At 37.3% G+C, this 23,172-nt stretch overlaps 1 protein-coding gene across 2 annotated transcripts in view; it reads right to left on the bottom strand.

Moving 5' to 3' along the window:
* Positions 1 to 13,138, bottom strand: part of LOC131901892 (sulfotransferase 2A1-like) — a 30,489-nt gene extending 17,351 nt beyond the window's left edge. For both annotated transcript variants that reach the window (XM_059252959.1, XM_059252960.1), the window contains exons 1-3: positions 12,912 to 13,138; positions 10,814 to 11,022; positions 9,022 to 9,148 (exon numbers count right to left, since the gene is read on the bottom strand). In XM_059252959.1, the coding sequence (XP_059108942.1) occupies positions 9,022 to 9,148; positions 10,814 to 11,022; positions 12,912 to 13,083 (508 nt within the window). In that variant the 5' untranslated portion in view covers positions 13,084 to 13,138. The remainder of the gene's footprint in view (positions 1 to 9,021; positions 9,149 to 10,813; positions 11,023 to 12,911) is intronic.
* Between the last annotated feature and the right edge of the window lie 10,034 nt (positions 13,139 to 23,172).

The raw sequence follows: 23,172 nt of genomic DNA, 5'->3' as shown, positions 1-23,172 counted from the left end.
CTCATCACCTCACAGATTTACTACTGGTGCCATGAGGAGACATCCTATTGGCAAGTAGCAGTGACAAAGGCATGAGTTGGTAAAATGTGATCACAAGAGTACAAGAAGCCAGAGGATTCTGAGCATTTCCAGCTTGGGACTTTTTATTACCATAATGTCTGGAGAACTCTATTAACCCCTTCTGAGGGAGATCTATTCCCACTAACAACCACCTCTAAGGTTCCACAACTTGTGAATAATGAGTCCTTAAGACCAAAGACAGCAAATCATAGACAGCTAGAGATGTTCAAGGCATAGCCTTCCACATTCAACCCAATGTATCATTTACATTTCTAGTACTATTTTGATGTGTTTTCACTAGTCAGAGTGTCCTAACTGTTCCTGTCTAGTTGTGCTGTCTCTTCATGCCTCACCCTCCATTGCAGGCTTGTATTGTTCCCCATTATCTGAAGAACCAACTGAATCTAGTCAGGAGAGAAAGTAAGACTTAAGTCATTGCCAGAGAAGTAGGACACATGAATTCAATGAATCTAAGATTTGATTGAAACCTGGCGGTGATAAATGATCTACAGAGAATGTGTAGAGATAAAGTGAATTGCATAATATATGAGAGAATTAAGTTACTTAAAGAGATTGAAAGCTGGGCACATGTGATAGCTCAAAGATAATCAATTGCCTTGTATGTCACAAGACCTGAGTTTGGATCCTCAAAATCCATTCAAACATGGTGATGAAGCCTGTTTTTTTTAAACCTAGTACCCCTACTATGACATGAGAGGTGGTGACAGGAGATTGCCTACAAGCTTAGGACCTGCCAATGTGCCATACACAGGGATGTACAAGAAGGAGATTGTCTCAAACAAGGTAGAAATCAAGGTTCAACACCTGATATTATCATCTGTCTTTAGCATAAGAACACCTACATTTTCACATTTGCATGCACTTCATCATAAACACTAATACATACATGCATAAAAAGAAAAGCTAGAAGCCAAGTGAAATGATGTGTCACACATATGTAATGCAAAAATTAAGAAGGCAGGTGAGCCTGGGCTACCAAGTGAGTTCCAGGAAAGGCGCAAAGCTACACAGAGAAACCCTGTCTTGAAAAACAAAACAAAACAAAACAAAACAAAAAACCAGAAGGGAGAGCCCAAAGACCAGGGATTCAACGTAATTTTCAATTACATAATGAATTTCGTGTCAACTTGGGATACAACAGATCCTGTCTCAAAACCAAAAAAACCAAAAGCATGTTAGTGAGTGCACCAAAAATAAGCTAATAAGAAATATTGATAATAATTAATAGCAGTTCTGCTTTGGAAAATTGTCTTAAAAGGTAATTTGGGGACATGAATTACAAAGTGTATTCCCAACAAGGCTGTAGTTGGAAGATTTCGTGTGTCCTGACCTGCTGGTGATAGGGACACATCTCTCCCACTTGCATCCCCCCCAAGTAAATACACAGAAGCTTATATTAATTATAACTGCAAGGTCATGGCTCAAACTTTTTGCTAGCTATTTTTTATATCTTAAATTATCCCATAACTATTAATTTGTGTATCTCCACATGTTCTGTGGCTTTAACTGCATAACTGTGGCTCACTGGCATCTCTTCTCTCATTCTTCCTGTCTCTCTCTTTTAATTTCTACCCTGCCTCTAAACTGCCTTGTTATAGGTCAAATGGCTTTATTTATCAACTAATCAAGCAACACATATTCACAGAATACAGAATGACACTTCCTCACCATTTCCCCTTTTCTGTCTAAACAAAAGGAAGGTTTTAACTTAACATATTAAAATTACAAATAACAAAATAGTTATCAAGCAATAATTACAGTTACAATATCTAATCTATTTGTATTTTGTAAAATTAAAGAAAATATTCTATCTGTCCTATATGTGTGAGTCTAAGGTTTCATATGTAATTTAACTTTTATCATAACCAAGGGAAATTATAATTAGAACTATCTAGTCTTCAACTACATCAAAGACCCCAGAAGGATATATTACTTAAGTAAGCAAGAAATACATTGTACGCAACTTCCAAAAATCTAGAATGACAGAGAGAGCTGGCTACCTGAACAGTTACATGCAACATTGTTGCATCCTTAATTAGTCTATAGGCCTAGTGTCTCTCAGTTGCTTCTCTCTGTGTCCTGTGGAATGTCTGGCAGTCTCATCTGTTAAGTAGGTACCTGAAGAACCATCTTATCTTGCAAAATTCAGTGGTCACCTTTTATGGGTCCTGCATGTCCACTTAATTCAACATATTTATTGTCAAGCAATCAAGGCAAGGGCAATTTTTTGTCCGTTGGCTAACTTTTGCAACAAAGAAAGCAAACTTCATAATGAGTTTCTTCAAGGCCCATTATCTTCTCTGAAGTAGACTGGTGCTGCCAGGAGCAGACATGTCTCAATGTCCAGAAAGTCAAAGTTCTTAAAATATTTTAAATTCCATATTCTTTAGGTCTTTGAACTGTTTGAAGATTACGTACATAATTGAAATATATCTATGTATATCTAGACAACTTAACTAACATGACTACAAGTTTGATTATCTTAGATGATTAACTATGAATATGTATTTCTTAATGATACATTACAACTTTAAATGAGTTGCACAAAAAAAATAATTCCAAAAAGAGTATAAATATACATACAGCACAAAAAAATTAACTTTAAATTTGTATCAATAAACTAAAATCCATAGCAATGTAAAACATTTTTAAATAATAATCTACCCTTTCATCTTGTCATATCTATAACATTCTCTTTTCCTCTTGAGAAAGAAATTGTATTTATAATCCACCTGCTTTAAACAAAAATAAACATTTATAAACAATATTTTGGGAATTTAGGAGTAGCTTCTCATACTACCCCTGCTGATTGAGGGTGCTGGTAATCTTAGGGGAATCCTGAGAAAATGTGAGATAATGTTCAAGTCCTGGGAAGCCTGGTTATAACCATTCTTGACAGGTACCACCTGTTAAGGTTCAGGATGTCTGGCTTGATCAAATCTGAACCTTCTTAATCTGGAACAAATCCATAGCCTCTGGCTTTCTGTGGAAAAAAACGCAGAGCCTCCTTTCCAAAGCAACATATCCTTAGATCCAAATTTTTAAGTCAAAATACCTTTAAAATACATATATTGGTTTAACAAAGCAGCCCTTATAATCAAATGTCTTTCTACAGTTAAAAATCTCAATGACAACATAATCCAGACTCTGTGTATGATTTCCATCTTTATGTGGCTCATTTTTATATTACTTTTACTGTCTCTTTAAAGACTTTACTCTTTAAAACCTATTTTATATAACTCTCTATATTCCTTTTCCTCTCTCTTCTAAGCCTATATATATTTTTACACACACTATAAACTCTTTAGGGTTTATCCCATTTGAATCTGTCTCATTGTGAGTCTATTGCTTTAAACTGCAGTGGCTAGTACTGAAGTGACAGTCTTGGGTGCTGACTCTGCCCACCTCAGCTTTTCAACATGGTGGAGATAATTCACCATTGTCTCTAGCAGCCATGATGTCCACTGACTCCAGGAGGCTGTGGGTCTGTGCTTCCACCCAGAAATGTGTAGCCCAAAGCCTCTTCCTTTTTTTCTTTTGTCCATACCATCAAAAGCTAAATCCAAAATGCAGCATGGGGATGCTTCTCTATACTCTGGAGGGAATCTGCCATGCTCAAGCCCACATGCCACAAACCTGCCATACTCAAGCCCTCAGGCTGCAGCTGGCCTGACAGACACACTAGGAAGCTGTTTTTAGCTCCCTTTTAGAATCCTTTTTTTTAAACTTTCTCAAGTTTTGGGTGGAAATTCTTGCCCCATGTTGGGCACTAAATGTAGCTTGAGCTTTCCTGTGTCCTGCCTGGCCCACAGCCACCCAGAACCAATTTAAACACACAGAGGCTTATATTAATTATAACTGCAAGCTTTTTTCATTGTAGCTTTTATATCTTAAATTAGCCAATAAATATTAATCTATGTATCTTTAAATTTATTATATGTTACACTTTAATTGATAAGTATCAAATTATGAGACCTAGTGGCTGTATCCAACAACAAACAACCACAAAATTTTAGTGTTAGTGGTAAGTAATATTCAATAACAAGTCAAGTACATTCTTGCCACCTGGACAACTTCCTGAGGAAGTCTGAAAGCTCCAGTTACAAATATGTAAAGCATGGCATCTCATAATATGACAGAAAGGAAGATTACCATCAATAAAGCAACCTGTTGAGTGAAATCAAAAGAAGGTATGTATCAAGGTTATATGACCACATTAATAATTACATGAATGACCAGAGTGAGGTACATAAGTAAACTGGTAGAGAAAGAGGTGTGGGGGAAGAGGAGAGAGAGAGAGCAGGAAAAGTAGAAAGAGACTGGGGATTTTAAACATGTATATTTGGAGAAAATACAAATCTCTAGAAACTTGTGGATAAAGAAATAAATTTTCAATGGTTTATTGTATTTTTATTTTTGTATGTTTATATGTTCTTATGTGAGTACAAGTCTGTGTGTGTGTGTGTCTACAGAGCTGAGAGTGTTGGTTTCCTCTGAAGCTAGAGTTACAGGAAGTAGTGAGCCACTCTGTGAGGGCTCTGGGAAACAAAGCACCTTCTTCTAAAAAGCATTAAGTTCTTTTGGCCAGAGCCTTCTGTCAAACTCCTATGATAATATAATTTTAAAGAATAAGCTATACTGTAAAATGAAAAGTATAAAGTAGCACAAAATGATCTCCACAACAAATACATTGTAAATGAATTAAATAGTGATACAAAAAGGAATGGTGTGGTAATGATATGACAATGGGTAAAATGCTTATCATGTAAACCTGATGACCAGACCTCAGTCTCTATAAACCATATAAATTAGAAATGGACAACTGACTCCACAAGGTTTTTCTCAGGTTCTTCCAAATGTTCTGTGAGATGTGGGTACCACACAGACACTTATGCACACATGTACACTAGATCACAATAAATAAGAAAATTTTAAAAGAAAAATATATCATGGTGTGAAGGCAAGGTGAAAGATGTGGGACAATCCAATAAGAACAAAGATAATATAGGAAGAAGGTATGAGTGGGAATTCCAAGATATCTATCACTCTATGGGAAAAAATCTAAGAGGTGTTACATTAAAATTATCTACTGATAACTTTTTTTTTAATTTTTATTTTGCAATACAATTCAGTTCTACATATCAGCCACAGATTCCCTTGTTCTCCCCCCTCCCCCCCCTCACCTTCCCCCCAGCCCGCCCCCCCATTCCAATCTCCTCCAGGGCAAAGCCTTCCCCACAGACTGAGATCAACCTGGTGGACTCAGTCCAGGTGGGTCCAGTCCCCTCCTCCCAGGCCGAGCCAAGGGACCCTGCATAGGCCCCAGGTTTCAAACAGCCGACTCAAGCTGTCTTCAGTTGTGTCCCCAGTGAGGTGCCAACTAGGTTTCTATTGGTAGTCAAAACCCACATTCCCACAGAAGATAATAATCATGGTTAAATTGAATGGGTCACCAATAAAGAGATGTGAAAGTTATAAAGGAGAACTGTAGGGAATGGGGGTTACTAAAGGTGAGAGGGAGATAACAGAGGGCAAAGGGCTTCAATAAGCAGAACATAATTTATACATCTTTGTAATTTCTTAAGAACAAATTCAATAATAAATTCATACAAAAGCACAAACAATTGCACATAATCAAAGCAACTTTGGAAAAAGATAGGACCTTATTTCAAGTTATGCTACAGAGATAGAGAAATGAAAACAGCAAAGCACTGACACCAAACAAACATGTGGATTAATTGAAATGAAAACCAAGACATAAGTTCACACAACTGCAGGCACTGTATTTTTGACAAAATATCAAAAACATGCATTGGAAGTAAGATCTTGGTATCTTTAGTACATGGCTTTTTAGAAACTAGATTGCTATGTGTAGAAGAATGAATTTCAATCTTAATCCTTCATCACACACACACACACAGACACACACACACACACACACACACACACACATGTACACCAGTTGTAAATGTATCAAGACCCTCAACAGAAGATACAAAACTATGACACAGTTGAGGAAAATACAGGAAGTGCACTTTGAGAGGTAATCACAGGTAAGGACTTTCTAAATGCTACTCATCTCACTCAGAAAATAAGGCAAGTACTCAACAAGTGGGATCCCTTGAAATCAAAAGATTTCTATCCACTAAAAGAAATAATTAATCATGTGAAGATTCAGGTAATACAATGGAAGAAATCTTTGCAAGTTATATGCTTCCAGAAAATGTGTATCTAGTATCTAAAAAGAATTAAAGATAATAAAATATTCAATATAAAGAAAGAAATGGATCAAAATCAAAAATTCCTTGATTAGCTATCAAGAAAATACAAATAAAAACTAAAAACAACTTAGGAGTCTATCTTATCTATGTCAGAATGGCCACGATTATTTAAAAAAATTATGCCAGAGCTGTAACATAGAGAAAATGCATCTCAGAAATGACAACAAAAAAGACAAAAAAAGGAAAAAAAACCAAATAAATGTTTGAAGTGTATGTTGAAAATGTTTGAAAAGAAAAGATAATTTAAATACAAAGGAATGAGAAAGAAGTAGATGCAAGTAATGGACAGGACTGTTGAAAGAGTATATAGTCAAATGTTATTCTTGTTCTAAATTTCTCATGGATTTGGGGGTTTTGTGGTCCAAAATTGGGTGAAATATAAGCAATACTGAAATTATAACATTTAATATGATGTTTCCCAGCTTCTCTTTTGGATACCAATTCTAACTGTATATAAATTCAGTATTGTATAGACTTTGAGTTTCAATAATTTTGGTGAATCTGGTTTTTATTTATGTACAAGTTGCTTTATAATAAAATTTAGTTTTTAATTTTTTTAATTTTCAGAAAAATTGTGGGGAAAGAAAAACACTGTTGGGACTGAAAACTGCATAGCCATTATTTAAATCACTGTGGGAATCATTAACAAAGATGAAAACAAAAATTCATATGACCCAGCTATCAAATCTTAGGTATTTACTCAAACTAGGTAGGTATATACTACTATAGACTTAGATATATACAACTGCATAGGCACTTGAACAGTTGTGCTAATTGCAGCTCTATTCACAATAGCTACAGAACAGGTTTAGCCTAGATGCTCATCAATTGAAAATAGATGAGGGCCGGGCGGTGGTGGCACATGCCTTTAATCCCAGCACTCTGGAGGCAGAGGCAGGAGGATCTCTGTGAGTTCGGGGCCAGCCTGGTCTACTGAGCGAGATCCAGGAAAGGCGCAAAGCTACACAGAGAAACCCTGTCTTGGGAAAAAAAAGAAAGAAAATAGATGAGATTGTGATATGTACACACAATAAAATTTCATTCCACTTTAAAGATGAAATTAGGAAATTCTCAGTAAAATAGTTGCAACTGGAAAATATACTTAATGAGGTAACACAAGCACAGATAGACAAACACTGCATCTTTTCTCTCATACTTGGATCCTAGACACATTATTAGCATGTTTACCTTGATGTGTAAATAAAGGAGAGGAAGGTAGAAAAGAACCATTAGAAGAGAAGCAAGAAAAAAAAGAGACCTTAAGGAGAGAGAAGTACCAGGACACATATGGTATCAATATGAATGAGGGAATATGAGAGTGATTGTGTGGATGCAAAAATGGGGTGGGTAAATAAGGGATAGAATTAACCAAAACCAAGAATATATGAAAATGCCATATACAAACTCATTAGTTTGTAAGCTCATTTAAAAATGTATTACAGAGTTTAAATCAAGGCAGCTTTCATGAGCAGATACTACTGCTCCCAGAAGTTATTGGTTATAAAATAAAAACTGCATTGCTATTATTGGGATGCCTCCCTAGGAGTTGTTGCCTAAAATGGGCCTGAGGATCCAAATAATATAGACAATTGTCATTATTGTCAGTTGCCCACAAAAACTGGTTGGTAAGACCCTATTTATTTATTTATTTATTTATTTATTTATTTATTTATTTATTTATTTATTTTTGCTTTCGAGACAGGGTTTCTCTGTCTAATTTTGGTGCCTGTCCTGGATCTTGCTCTGTAGACCAGGCTGGCCTTGAACTCACAGAGATCCACCTGGCTCTGCTTCCCTGGTGCTGGGATTAAAGATGTGCACCACTACTGCCCAGCTAAGACCCTATTCCTAAAACCAGTCTTGTCACACAACATAAGGAAAGAAAACTGGTAATGAGCTGAAATATGCCTTTCTGCTGAATAGCCTTCATTGTAACAAAAGGTTTATGTACGATTCTAGTGGGAGTGTCTTGTTAATAATATTACACTCATCTATGGACACTGATATCTATATTTTAAACATCCATACAACATACACCCACTGGTGCAATAACTGCAATTGTGGTATCAGAGTAACCAATCATTTTCTGATTAAGAAGACTTCACATCTGATACAGTAAGCATGGTCAAGTATCCATGATGGGGAGGGAATAGGTCCTAGTGTTGTTGCTATCACTGTTGTTCTGTTAACCACAAGGTATAACATCTTCATTAGTACTACAAAGACTAGCTACTCCAAATATTGCCAGGATGGTTAGTCATAGGTCAAGCTGTAGCTGTGCCATTAGGCAGTGGCTTATGAGAACAGGAAGACTTCACAATTAGGTTTGTAATGGTAATGATCCTTGGATCAACAGGTGGTAGAGTGTAGAGGAATAAGACGGAGCTAAGAGAAAATTACAGAATATACTAAAGGCTAGAGTTGTAACCAAGTTAGATAACATAAATGACTTGGGGATTGAAGCCCAGAATTAAATAAACAGAATATAGAAGTGAGTGCTTGTAGTTCTAGAACTCATGAGGTAGAGGGAGGAGGAGCAGATCTTCAAGGTAATCCCTATCTCTATTGAGAATTCAAGGCCATCCTAAGCTATATCAAACCTTGTCTTCATAAATGTAACTGAGCCTCCCTCAACCCCTATATTTAACAGGACACTCACCATTTCCTTTGAGAAACCATTCAAAGTAAGTTCCTAGTGACTCTGGATTATCGATAAGTTTTGTGTTACGAAAGAAAAAATAAGCAGACACAAGAGCATCTCTGGGATTTCTGATGATATAGATCACCTTAAATGGAAAAACATGTAAATGAAGGTCAATATAGTCATAAACCGATTTTATCTGGCATAGTTTATATGAAAAGTCAATCAAATATCAGTGAGGTTTCTAAAAATTTTTATCATTTTTATTTGAACAAAATATGAACAGAAGTGCAAAATATCTATATTTATCAGAATCTTCTTTTATAATTTTGATTTACAAAAATGAAATAGCAAAATGACTGTGTTCACTAATTCTGTAAAAAAAACCAACAGCAACTAGAAAAAAACAAGATTGATTCAATACTTGTAAAGATCAATTATCTTACAGTGTAAAAGATTATCCATCCACTGTGAAAGAATGTCTTATACACATGGAATAATGCATACTATGTTAAATATATCTGAAAAATGACAAACTAATTGATTTCTGTAAGTGTAACTATAAAAGAAAACTCTCAAAAGAATCATGATGCAGAGTTTAATGCTAACATTTCATTGCAAAATGGTGAACACAAAGACCCATGAGCACTAAAAAATGCTGACACAGAAAGAAATAGACTTCCCCAGGGAAAAGCATAGCAATTGGTTATGCCATACCAGTTTCTTAGCCTTGAAAACATACATACAAGTAACATTGTACATACTGAGCAGATTGTACCAAGGTACTTAGGAATATGTAGATATATATATAGATGTAACAAAAATCATGAAAAAAACACAAATTTGAAAGAGAGAAAAGAGAGTTATGATGGTAAGCCTGGAGAGAGGAAGAGAAAGGGGGAATAATGTATTTAATTATAGTACAATCTCAAAAACAGAAGAAAAAATTTCAAAAAATATAGTATTAATTAATTAATGAAATTAATATTTTGTCCCAATGCTCATTGTGACATTATTATATAATTCATCTTTTAGGCCTTAATTTCTCCAGACAAAATTTTTCCAAATCCTGATAAGACACACATATATAGCTTTACGATCACAACTTCATTGTGATACTTTCAAGAGAGATTGTTTTCTACATTTGTCTTTGTGTTTAAGCATAAATACTTATAGTTTCTAAGGTGTGGGGACGTCCACAAAACTTTCTTATTAACAGTGAGCAATGATGTGTCAGAACCTGGATATTTCTGATTCCTTTAGGAGATCCCCTATCAGTGATGTCAGTGATTTTTGTGGCTACTGATTTTAATAGACAGCTAGACACAGCAAGACACAATGGATACAGATAAACCATGATTGTTGAACAATCTCTCAAATTACAGCATTAGTGCCTATTCAGGCTGCTTTCCCTATGAGCAACTCTGCTTGGGTGATTCACCCATTAGGTATGGGCTGTATGTAGAATCAATTTTAGCTAAATGACTTTGATGACAACAAAACAGTAATATCCACTGTACACTAGAGTTTGAACTCTACTTGACATGTATGTATAGTCCCTGAATGCCCTAATGTGATAATACACTTTTTCACATTATATCTGCCCAGCATCACTGAGAGGTGGTTGATATCATGGTACTCTGATATAGTCTGAGGAGGGGACAGATTAGCATCACCTAGTATGTGAGAATCCCAACTTCCCTCTCCAAATCTACACAGAATGAATTTCAGGCAGAGGTCCACGGCCCAATGCAGAAGAATAATTTCAATGAGCATTTGGCCAAAGATTTCTCAACCACTGGACACTTACCTTGGCCTTGGATCTGAAGAAAGACTTGGGGAAAAGATGGAAAGGGAGGTGGGAAGTCATGAGGCGTGGTCCTTCCTTATTGATTAATGTTAGATATCCGTCTTGAAACTCTATCCAGGGCGAGCGTTCCCAGAAAGGCACAGATTGGATCCATTTGGGATTTCCCTTGGTCTGAATCAAGCAGACAGTCTCAGTCAGCCAGTTAGTTCCTGAACAAGAAGGAAAAGTTATTGTCACTCATTTCAAGAGCACTTCTGAAAAGCCTTAAACAATATACAACCATACAGTTTACAATGTAGCTGTTTCCAAGCACAAAAGCATGTGGTATTTGCAATATCCACATCGTGTAAGTACAAAATATATTCTTCCAGAAGATTCAAAATACGTCACCAAACAAAACTGAGAATCTCAGCAAACCCCACCTGCCTATTGAACATTCCCTCCAGTCAAGAACCGTTCTGTTTCGGTGAATTCACCTATTCCAGATATTTGTCAGGTATGCAGTCATGGTATCTGTCCTTGAGACTGAAACATTTTATTTAATACAATGTCATTAAGATGCATCCATCCTGCACTGTATGTATTGGTAGTGCTTCTCCTTAGCTTAAATAAATTTCCTGTGTCTATTTACCATACACACATGTATTTGTGATTATATGCTCATTTGTCAATGAGTGTTTCTCTAGCATTATTCTCTGGGCTATTATCTGAATCCTTTTCCTGCAGTCCACTGCCCTTAGATTCTCCATGTTATTGCCCTTTGATGTTGGCAACCTAATACTTTTTTTTAATTTTATAATTTAATTTAATTTTACATATCAGCCATGGATTCCCTTCTTTTCCCCCCTCCCATCCCCCCGCGGCACCTTTCCCCCAGCACACCCCCCCCCATTCCCATCTCCTCCAGGGCAAAGACTTCCCTGAGGACTGAGATCAACCTTGTAGATTCAGTCCAGGCAGGTCCAGTCCCCTCCTCCCAGGCTGAGCCAAGTGTCCCTGTATAAGCTCCAGGTTCCAAGCAGCCAGCTCATGCACTAAGGACAGGTCCAGGTCCCACTGCCTGGGGGCCTTCCAAACAGTTCAAGCTAATCAACTGTCTCACTTATCCAGAGGGGCTGATCCAGTTGGGGGCTCCTCAGCTATTGGTTCATAGTTCATGTGTTTCCATTCGTTTGGCTATTTGTCCCTGTGCTTTATCCAACCTTGGTCTTAACAACAATTGGACTCCTGGAGCTCCACCTGGGGCCTGGTCGTGGATCTCGGCATCCGGTTCTGTAAGTCATTGGATGGGGTTTCTAGCACGACAATTAGGGTGTTTGGCCATCCTATCACCAGAGTAGGTCAGTTCAGGCTGTCTCTCGACCATTGCCAGTAGTCTATTGTGGGGGTATCTTTGTGGATTTCTGTGGGCCTCTCTAGCACTTTGCTTCTTCCTATTCTCATGTGGTCTTCATTTATCATGGTCTTTTATTCCTAAAATTTTTTTTTTTGTTTTTTGAGACAACGTTTCTCTGTGTAGCTTTGTGCCTTTCCTGGAACTCACTTGGTAGCCCAGGCTGGCCTTGAACTCACAGAGATCCGCCAGCCTCTGCCTCCCGAGTGCTGGGATTAAAGGTGTGCGCCACCACCACCTGGCGCAACCTAATACTTAACCGGCTTCTGCCATCCACCACACTCCTCCCCCAATGACCATGATGCCTATTTTTTTTCCTTGAGTTTTGAGACTCTCGTCTACGTGAAGAAGGTCCATGGTAATTCTTCTACCTGACCTTGTCCTCTCCTCCACATATTCTTACATTCATGCCTTTTTTCTTGATGCTATTTTATCTGTTTATTCTCATCATTATCTCTCTTCCACACAGAGAAAAACCAATACCAGAATCTGCTTTAGGAAACACTGTCATTGCTCCTCTGACTACATTGATTAGGTTAGACTTTTTCCTCTGAGTGGAAATGCTCTCAGATACAGCTCTCCAAGCCCACAAACCATGGAACACATGAGATATATAAAGCATTCCATTCACCACCTAAATAAAGGATGATTAAAGCCCAAAACTTCCACAGACAGTTCAGGATCATTCTCAGTGATGTTCCTTACCTGATTTAGGATAACTCACTATGACCGTGTCTTCATCTCTGATCACAAACTTATCACGGCTTCCTTCAATAATTTCTCTTTTATGCGCTATAGCAGCGAAAGGTATTCCTTCAAACCAAAAGTAGGCTGACATCCCAAAACCTCTGTCTTGATGCTGTGAGAATTCCAGCATTGACCACTTGTTCAGCTTAAAGCAAATGCTGAGAGGTAAAATTTATAGTGCAGGCAAAAAAATCATTAACATCCCAAAGTTTGTACTGAAATGAGCTGCTGATAGGAATAAACACAGATTGTATTTATCAGTCAAAGGTTGCTGTATTAAGCAACTGTGAACTTATTCAGAGATGATCTAGAGAATTGTGAACCTGAGGTTATGACCCCAAACCAGAAACTCAATAACAAGTACTTAGACATTAAAATAAGGCTTAGTTTAAAATACTTTCTAATACAATTAAGTATTCACAATGGTTTCAAATGTGCAAAAAATTTACAGAGACCATAAAAATTTTGCCCTGAAAAAAAGTTGTCATGTACAATCATTTTTTAAAGTAGGGATTGTTTTTGATAAATATAGTGCCTTCACTGCACCTCAGCCTCGATTTTTCCCCTCCATTGCCTTCCTCCCTTTCCCATATTCATGATCCTTTCCTTAATTTTCAATGCCATGTTTATATGATCACACATTTACATAACATATAGAGTCCATTTAGTTCTGTTTGTATGTGAATGTGTCCTTAGATGAGCACTTGGGATTGAACAACCAATATGGGATTTCCCCTCCTGAGGCAGTTGAATCTACCTTTATTGACCTGTTTTTTGTTGTTGTTTTTTATCTAGGGATAAGACAATGTAAAATTTCCTCTATCATTATTTGCATAACTGGTGCCATTGTGGTGGTTCATTTGGGTAAGTATACTGGTGAGAGATCAAAGATGTATTGCTCTGTAATGGCTGTAGGATAAATCCTATCAACAGATATCCTTAAGCTCTGTGTTTTTCGCAAGCCTTAGGTAGATGGGATTCATTGTAAAAAAAAAGTTTTGAAACTCTGTGGTTTTGGTCCTGGTTTTTGGCACCAAAATATAAGTAAGTTTTGCAACTCTGTGGGTTTGGTTCCAGGTCTTGGCACCAAAACATGAATTTTGCAGGTCTGGGGGAAAGGTATCTTTACTATTTAGAGAGTCAGGTGACACCTTGAGCTGCTAGGACAGCCCTGACAGCAGGAGCTGCAATGAGAAAGCTCAGCCCTAGAGGGTGAGGTATCTGGGATACCTCAAGCTGCTAGGACAGCTCAGCCCTGGAGGCATCCCAGATACCTTGACTTGCTTAGGACAGATCAGCCCTGGAGGGGAAGGTCTCCCAGATACCTTGAGCTGCTAGGACAGCTCTGAGGGCTGGATCTGAATGAGACAGCTCAGCCCTGGAAGGGAAGGTATTCTGACTTCTCAGGAGAGCCAGGCCTGGAGCTTCTAGGACAGCTCAGCATGAAAGGGTGAATTAAGATCTTCACACCTAAAACGCTTTTGAGAAAGGAATTTATTTGAGAAAGAGGAGTCCAGTAGAGTGGCTGCCTCTAACAGGGTTTAGAGAATTGCCCACAACTGAACATGCAGGGTGCTCTATATAGAATATCTTGGGGGTGGAGTCAACCAAAGATTGGTTAGATTTTTCTGCTCAGGGATTGGTTAGTTTTATGGGTTAGGGGCAGAGTTAGCCTTGATCTCAGAGCCAAACTGTGTTTTTATTTTACTGGCCTTTCTTAGCTTTTTGACACTAATTCTAAGGCTAGGGCATATTTCTTTCACTGACTCTGATTCTAGGGACCAAGAGTGTTTCTTTGGTAATGGTTTCAGACTCAGGGCATGTTTCTTAGGTTCTGGGTTTGGGGAGAGTTTTTCTTTCTCTGGCTCAGTTCCCAGACCCAGGCTGTGTTTCTTTCCCTGGTTCTGGGCTCCAGGATCAGGTTGGGTTACTTTAACCAGCCCCTTTTCCCATATTCACTGCAGATGTGTCAACTGGAGTTGGGTACTTTACAGTGGATTATTTGTGGAACTTTGTGATAGTCTCCATATGTTGCAAAAAGAAGTTTCTTTGATGAGGCGTGAGAACTATATTTATCTGTGTGTATAAAGATAGGTATTTAGAAAACAGCTGGAAAGTATGCTGGTTAGTTAAACTGGCAGCAGCAGGTTCACCTCTTGGGTCTATGCCCTCTCCATGCCTAACTGGTTGTCTATGTTTACAGTACCAGACAGGGCTCACCTCTTGTTGAGTGTGCTTTAAGTCCAATTAGACAGCCCTTGAAACCTCTGGATAGGTCTAGTGATTGATCCTTTCCCTTTGCAGCTTTTCACTTTTGAAAGCCACTTTTCAGGAAAGAGGTTCCAGGTCAGGTTCAGTTCAGTTCCCCAAACATCTATGTCTGAAGTGCATCGAGACTTTAGCAAAAGAATTAAGTTTTCAAATTCTGAGACAATCAAGGGCAACATTAGCTGATAGTGTTTTAGAAGTCTCATGGATTACCCTGACCAACAACTTAAAGGGAGGTTTCTCATGCATGGTACTTGGATATATATATATATATATATATATATATATATATATATATATATATATATATATATATATATATTCCATGGCACTTGGGGTAATATGATCACTATTAATGGCATAAATTTTTTAAAAATACATGGTAATACATGCATATTATATGTGATTTTAGGTAAATATGGAATAATAAGATCATCTCTGTCTTTTTAAACATGCTTAGTAGTATGTATCCCTCCTTCCACTCTGTCAATCTGTATTGTACTCTGTGACCCTTCATCAGTTAAAGCTCCCATCTATTTATTCCATATCTCCCTTTGTAGTACCTGCATGCTGTTCTAGTATTGAGAGATGCTTTACCAATTGATCCCATTTTGCTTTCTTGGTTCTGCAGTTGCTTGAGGTAATAAACTTGCATCTACAGGTTCAAAGTCAGAAAGCACAAATAAGAGAGAACATTTAATATCTGTGTCTGTGTCTGTATTATCACATTCAGTATAATATTTTCTACTTAAACACATTTACATGAAAATTTCATTAATTCATTTTTCTCCATTCCTGAATAGGTATACCATTGTATACATGTATCATGTTTTCATTAGTAGTTCATTGGTTGAAAGACATTTAAGTTGTTTTACTTTCTTATCTATTGTGAACATGGCCAAGAAAGTATTTGTGAAATAGAATATCAAGTTCTTTAAACAATTCCAAGGAGATTTGGGCCTTGTGATAAATTTTCCACACTGATTTCCAGAGTGGCTCAACTAATCTCTAGTGTTTCCTATCCCACTAAAAGTGCATGAGGGTTCCCCTTTCCCTACACCTTCTCCAGCATTTATTCTCATAAGCATTTGTTGTTTATGGGTTTTGGAATGATAGTCATTCTTGCTGAGTAAGATGAAATCTCAAAGTAGTTTCAATCATCATTTTCTAATGTTTAAATATGTTGACCAATTTAAAAGATATTTCTTAGCCATAGACATATTAATTTCTTCTCTTGAGAACTTTCTGGTCAGAGATGTCTCCAAGATTTAAATAGATCATCTCTTTCATGTGACAGTTCTGTATTCCTTAATTTTTTCTTATAATTTTATTTAAAATTTTTGCATGTAATATATTTTGATCATAGTTTACACCATACTGCAAAGCCTTTCAGATTATACACAATTGATTTTATTCCTCTCTCAGTAAATCAAAAACAAATAAAAGTACAGACAAACAAAAAATGAAACCAAACAAAATTAAAATGATATACTTGCCTAGACACACCAGATGGAGTCTGTTTTGTGTTGGCCCTATTCACCTGAGTGAGGGCTGACATAGAATATGGCTGACACACCCAATGACACTCCATTGGAGATAACTTAATTTCCCTTTCTAGAACGTATCAATTGCATATTGGTTCTTGGTTAGGAGTGAGAATTTCTGTCCAAATGTCTTTTACTGTGCTGAAATTTTTGTCTCATATAACATGTGTAACTTGTGCATGCTGTTAGTCTGTATGAGATTCTGTATGCACTAGCCTTCTTGTATCTGGAATGTTCTGTAAACTTGAATTTATCCAATAATTCTGGCTCTTACAATCTATCCATCTCCTGTTCTTCATGGAACCCAGTGCCATGAATAGATGAGCTTTATGTAGATATCTGGTTTGGAATGGTTGATTCAAGTTTCTCACTTTCTGCACTTTGTCCAGTTGTGATCTCTGTGTTAATTAAAATCTACAGCAAAATGTAGCTTCTCTGATGACAGTGGTGTGATGCCCTGATCTATGGGTATAGCAATATATCATCAGGACTAATTTTATTGCTGTTTCACTTAGCATAATAATAGTTATAGATTTTTCCATAAGTCCAGGAACAATCTAGGATCAGGTTTGGGCCTCATTATCACTGTCAGATGTGGATTCCATCTGATGGAATTGGATTTAAATCCAGTAAAAATGGTGTTTACTATTCCCATAATATTTTTTTCCATTAAACTACCAATAAATCTGGAAGTTAGGTTGTGGGATGTTCTGTATGGCAAATGTGTTGCTAATTAGTCAATAAATAAAACACTAATTGGCCCTTGGCTAGGCAGGAAGTGTAGGCGGGACAAGGAGGAGAATAAAGCCGGGAAGTGGAAGGCTGAGTCAGAGAGACACTGCCAGCCGCCATGATGACAAACAGCATGTGAAGATGCCGGTAAGCCACGAGCCATGTGGCAAGGTATAGGTTTATAGAAATGAATTAATTTAAGCTGTAAGAAAAGTTAGCAAGAAGCCTGCCACGGCCATACAGTTTGTAACCAATATAAGTCTCTGTGTTTACTTGGTTGGGTCTGAGTGGCTGTGGGACTGGCAGGTGAGAGAGATTTGCCCTGACCATGGACCAGGCAGGAAAACTCTAGCAACAGTATGTCACTTGTATAGGTCACAGGATTTGTAGATATATGATATTTATGATTGTTTTTCTCCTCCTGTAGTGTGCACAGTACCTTCTAGTACTGTTAATGATAATCAGTAGAGATGAAGCTTCTTGTTAGATATCAACTCAGTTTCTCCATGGTGAATAATATAAGTTATGTTCTGTCTTCAGGAATAGGACCTTATCATCAGGTTGTGGAAGTTAACCAATAACATTGACAACAGCCTATAATATTTGGGGGTGTCTATGGGACGCTTTTTTGCCAACTATTCAAAAGATGAAAACCAATTCCTGATACTATAGGTTTTACTTGACAGCATATAAATTCTAGTTGGGACATGATCATTCCTATATGTCATAATAAAATTTGAATCATTTTATTTACTTTAGAAAGCATCTGAATTAGTGGGTTTTCATATGGCTTTTCAAAATATATATTTAGTATCAATTTTAGGAAACACTAGCCCCCACAAGTTGATTAAAATTTGATCTTGCCTATTATTTTGATATCGCACAGGATTTTAGTTTGGAGAAATATTGAAACTAACATTATAGAGTATATGCCATGACAAAAAGTGTCATTTTGAATACTTTCTAACTAATTATAATTATCTGATATGAAATTGTGGTGGTTTGAAAGAAAATGACCAACAAATGGAGTGGTAATATTAAGAGATATGACTTTGTTGAAGTAGGATTGCCTTTGTTGGAGGAAGTGTGACATTGTTGGGGTGGGCTTTGTGGTTTGGCAAATGCTCAAGCTACTTCCAGTGATTCAGAGCACATTCTGTTGCCATTGTATAAGATGTGAGGATTCACGATTCAGTATTGTATCTGTCTTCTTGCTGCATTTCATGCCACCCAAGGATAATGGGATAACCCTCTGAAGTGTAAACTAACCACCCATTAAATATATTCCTTTATAGGAGTTGCTGAAGTCATATTGTATCTTCATAGCAATAGAAACCTATCTAAGAAACAAGTCTTAATTGTGATGGGTGAAGAAACAAGATATTAGGCCTGTGAGAAGTAAATATTCCATTGATTTTGTGGAAAATCTTCTCACTTATAAGAAGACCATAATATGGGAGAAGCACAATGTAGATCAGTTGTTAAGAGTACTTGTCATTCTTCCAGAGAACACAGATTCCATTCTTGTCACCCATATGTCACTCTCAACCATCTGTAACTGCAGTTCCAGGGAATCCAATAATCTCTCCTGGCTTCAACAGGCACTCAAAATACATGAGGTACACAGATAACCATGCAAGTAAAACACTCAAAAATAAAAGTAAAATAAACTTGAAACATCTTTTTAAAATAAGAAATGAAATTAGAATTTTGACAAAATTTTACTATGGATTTTCTGTGCTTATTTAATCATATTCATAATATTATATTTGTCAATCAGGGAAGAGTGTATTGCTGGAGAGTGTCATCCCAGTTCATGTTGTTCATTTTAGGTGCTTCCTTTAAGTCTTAAATATTTACTGTAATTAATTTCACTTCCTTTTTCAGGACTGGTCCCAGTATAGTTTAATCTATTGTTAAGAGTATTATTTTCTTATTTATTTCAAAATGTTCATTGTTATTTTAAAAGGTCATGGATCTTGTGCCATGCTGTCTTGTGGAAAGTAGTGATACGGTCTAAGTGTTTTCTGGAGGAGTCCATAGAATCTGTGATATGCGGGACCATTTTCTTTCAAACCACCACAACTTGGTGTCAGATGATAACAATTTGTTAGAAAGGAATTCAAAATGATACTCTGTTGTTATAAGATGTATTCTGTAGTGTTACTTTCCATTATTTCCTCAAACTGAAATTTTGAAGGGGAATCATCTGATTATTTTTCTACTCATATTCTTTTATATATTTCTGTTCTTTTTGTCAAAATCTTGAGTAGTGTATAAAATATAATCAATTATATATATATAAATATTTAAAAATATGCACACATAAACAGGCATTCACACATGTATTGTTATACATCCATGCATTAAAATATAAATCAAATATTGTTAAAACATTGGCCAATCAAGCTGTAATCATGGAGCAGAACAATAAAATGCAGCAATTTCTTCCATGAAAGATCTATGAAAAACCTCAGTATAAGGAATGTCTCTGAGTGAAATCACTAGGCATCTTTTCAGGACCTTCCCATCCCAGAGCACAAAGCCCCCACCCAAGAATCACCAGCCGTGGTGACAGTCAGAGTTCTTTGTTAATATGCTAGTATAGAGTCTTAAAGCCATCCCATCTATGTTGACAATACATGTAACATATGTGGCCTCTGAACATGAATGACTACGAGCAGGCACTGAAAAAGAATCTTTCATTTTGCACTGTTGAGGGAGCCACCAATCTGAAAAGACAGCAGGTTAACAGCTTAATGCCTGCTGTTAATCATATCATCAGCCAGCTAACCTTCCCGATGAGTGGAGGATAATGGCCATTCCACAGATCAAGTTGTCAGTGGTCTGTCAGCATATTTCTGATGTCTGTTTCTCTCTTTATCATTACAGGGATTATTCTTTCTTTCTCTAGATGTCTGAGTTAATGGCGTTTTTAAAGTGCTCATTCTAATTTCCTTCTCAACCTGTTTGTCAATTGTATATAGGAAGGCTACTGATTTTTTTGAGTTGACCTTGTATCCTGATATGTTGCTGAAGGTGTTTATAAGCTGTATTAGTTCCTTGGTTGAATTTTTGGGGTCACTCATGTATACTACCATGTCATCTGCAAATAGCGAAAGCTTGACTTCCTTTCCAATTTGTATCCCCTTAATCTCCCTATGTTGTCTTATTGCTCTGGCTAGAACTTCAAGTACTATATTGAAAAAGTATGGGGAGAGTGGACAGCCTTGCCTTGTTCCTGATTTTAGTGGAATCGCTTTGGGTTGCTCTTCATTTAATGTGATATTGGCTATTGGTTTGCTGTAAATTGCCTTTATTATGTTTAGGTATGTTCCATGTATTCCTGATCTCTCCAGGTCCTTTATAATGAAGGGGTGTTGGATTTTGTCAAATGCCTTTTCAGCATCCAATGAGATGTTCATGTGGTTTTTTTCTTCTTTCAGTTTGTTTATATGGTGTATTACATTGACGGACTTTTGTATGTTGAACCACCATCCTTGGGATGAAGCCTACTTGATCATAGTGGATAATTGTTTTGATGTGTTCTTGGAGTCTGTTTGCCAGTATTTTATTGAGTATTTTTGCATCAATGTTCATGAGGGAGATCGGTCTGTAGATTTATTTCTTTGTTGCATCTTTTGTTGCAACAGGGTAATTGTAGCCTCATAGAAGGAGGTTGGTAATGTTCCTTCTGTTTCTGTTGTGTGGAACAATTTAAAGAGTATTGGTATTAACTCTTCTCAGAGATACATCACCCTTTACAATAGCCACAAATGATATAAAATACCTTGGAGTAACTCTAACTAAGCAAGTGAAGGACCTATATGACAAGAAATTTAAGTCCCTGAAAAAAGAAATTGAAGATGATGTCAGAATATAGAAAGATCTCCCATGCTCATGGATAGGCAGCATTAACATTTTCTCTTCACAAGTATCATAGGTCCTGCTTGTTCAGCAGTTCAAGGGGATGGTATTGGGACCTAAGATCATTAACTGAATGCAATTAATCTGTTCTTGAATGAAGGCAATTACTCTATTAATAAGGCAAGGGCCAAGTGTAAGCAAAAGGAGCAAGATCACTAAAGGTCTTGATAAGGCAGACACCAGGGTGGTTAACCAGGGGGACCAAATGAACAAATACTCATACCATCCAGCTTCCACACAGATGTTCTGATCTCTATCATTAATTTGTTTTCTCAAAAAGACCATTGACTCTCTAATTACCCCAGAATGATTGACATAGAAACATCATTCTTCCCCCAGAGCAACACACAGGCCTTCTTGTTGCATGAAGAGGACGTCCAGACCTCTTCACTTTTGCAAAGCAACTTCAGCCAGAGAATATAAGAAAGTTTCTAATTTGAGTACACACTATTCTATATTATTTTGTTTTTGTTGATTTTGTTTTTTTTCGAGACAGGGTTTCTCTGTGTAGGTTTGGAGCCTATCCTGGATCTTGCTCTGTAGACCGTTCTGGCCTCAAACTTACAGAGATTCACCTGGCTCTCCCTCCCAAGTGTTGGGATTAAAGGCATGCACCACTACCGCCTAGCTTATTCTATGTTTTTAAGATCTTAAAAAAAAACCCAGTCCCATTGCCCTGGCTATGCCCAGTCCTACCAGGAAAGAGAGTAAAACAGCTGTTTCTCCAATGACCTGCTTTTCCCTGGCAGGAATATTAGATATGGCCAGTTCCATTTGGACCACTTTATAGTATTTCATGTTGGGGAATAATTGGACCATCACACAAAAACATCGTCCTGTGTTAAGGACTGCCCCATGGATTCAGGGTGTGATCCTGGAAGTGCAAGCCCACCATCCAACAGAGGCTAAATAGAGAGTGTTGTTTTATATGGTGATGGTCTGGTAACATAAATCTGCTGAGGCTTGCTTTCCAATGGACACCACACATATTCTCATAAGCTTCACCTGCTGTAATAAAATCTTACCCTGTTTTCCCCAAGGGCAGGATGCTGGGGAGACTGAGATGTAATCACCAGTTATTGCAACACCGGTATAATAAGGGGATGTGTATTTAGACAAAGTCAGCATTCTTACTCAAGTCAGATTTAGAGGCATTTATCACCTGGAAGGTTTTTATAAACCAAGTTCCATAAATGATGTTGACTGTATGAAGAATCTTGACACTGAGAGGTGGTTCCAAAGTGGATTACTGGTGTCTGGACCCCTCCAAGGAGTCTAGTGGCAGGACCCTCCTGTGGTACCAGGACTGGACTGTATCCTATTGCCACAGGGAGAAGGGTTGTCTGAAACTCTAATCTAATGGTGAAGAGGGGCCCTGTGATCAGTCCCAGATAAGGTCCAGGGCCATCATAGATGTGGATACCCCAGATCTTACCAGTGGTCCATTCCTCTGTCTGATTTTGTTTTCCCCTCTCATTAAATTCTATCCTTATATTCACCTTATATTGCATTGAATCTGCAACCACTGTCATATAGACTCCATTGGACTGTGATCAAATCATCTCATGATGGCTGTTTCCTTCAGATAGATTCCATACTCACACATTTTCAAGGGGAATAGAAGTAAGACTTGGTTCCCCACATTGTTGAAGCCAGGACTTTTCAGTCTTGTGTCCAGGCAGACATAAAATCTACTCTCTCAGTTGGCCCCAGTCTTGGTGGGACAGAAATAAATCCTGCACCTCAAA

This window comes from Peromyscus eremicus, unplaced genomic scaffold (genome assembly GCF_949786415.1).
Source record: "Peromyscus eremicus unplaced genomic scaffold, PerEre_H2_v1 PerEre#2#unplaced_603, whole genome shotgun sequence".
Classification (NCBI taxonomy): Eukaryota; Metazoa; Chordata; class Mammalia; order Rodentia; family Cricetidae; genus Peromyscus; species Peromyscus eremicus.
Note: the sequence above shows the minus strand (reverse complement) of the source record. Positions and strands in the feature narration are given on the sequence as shown.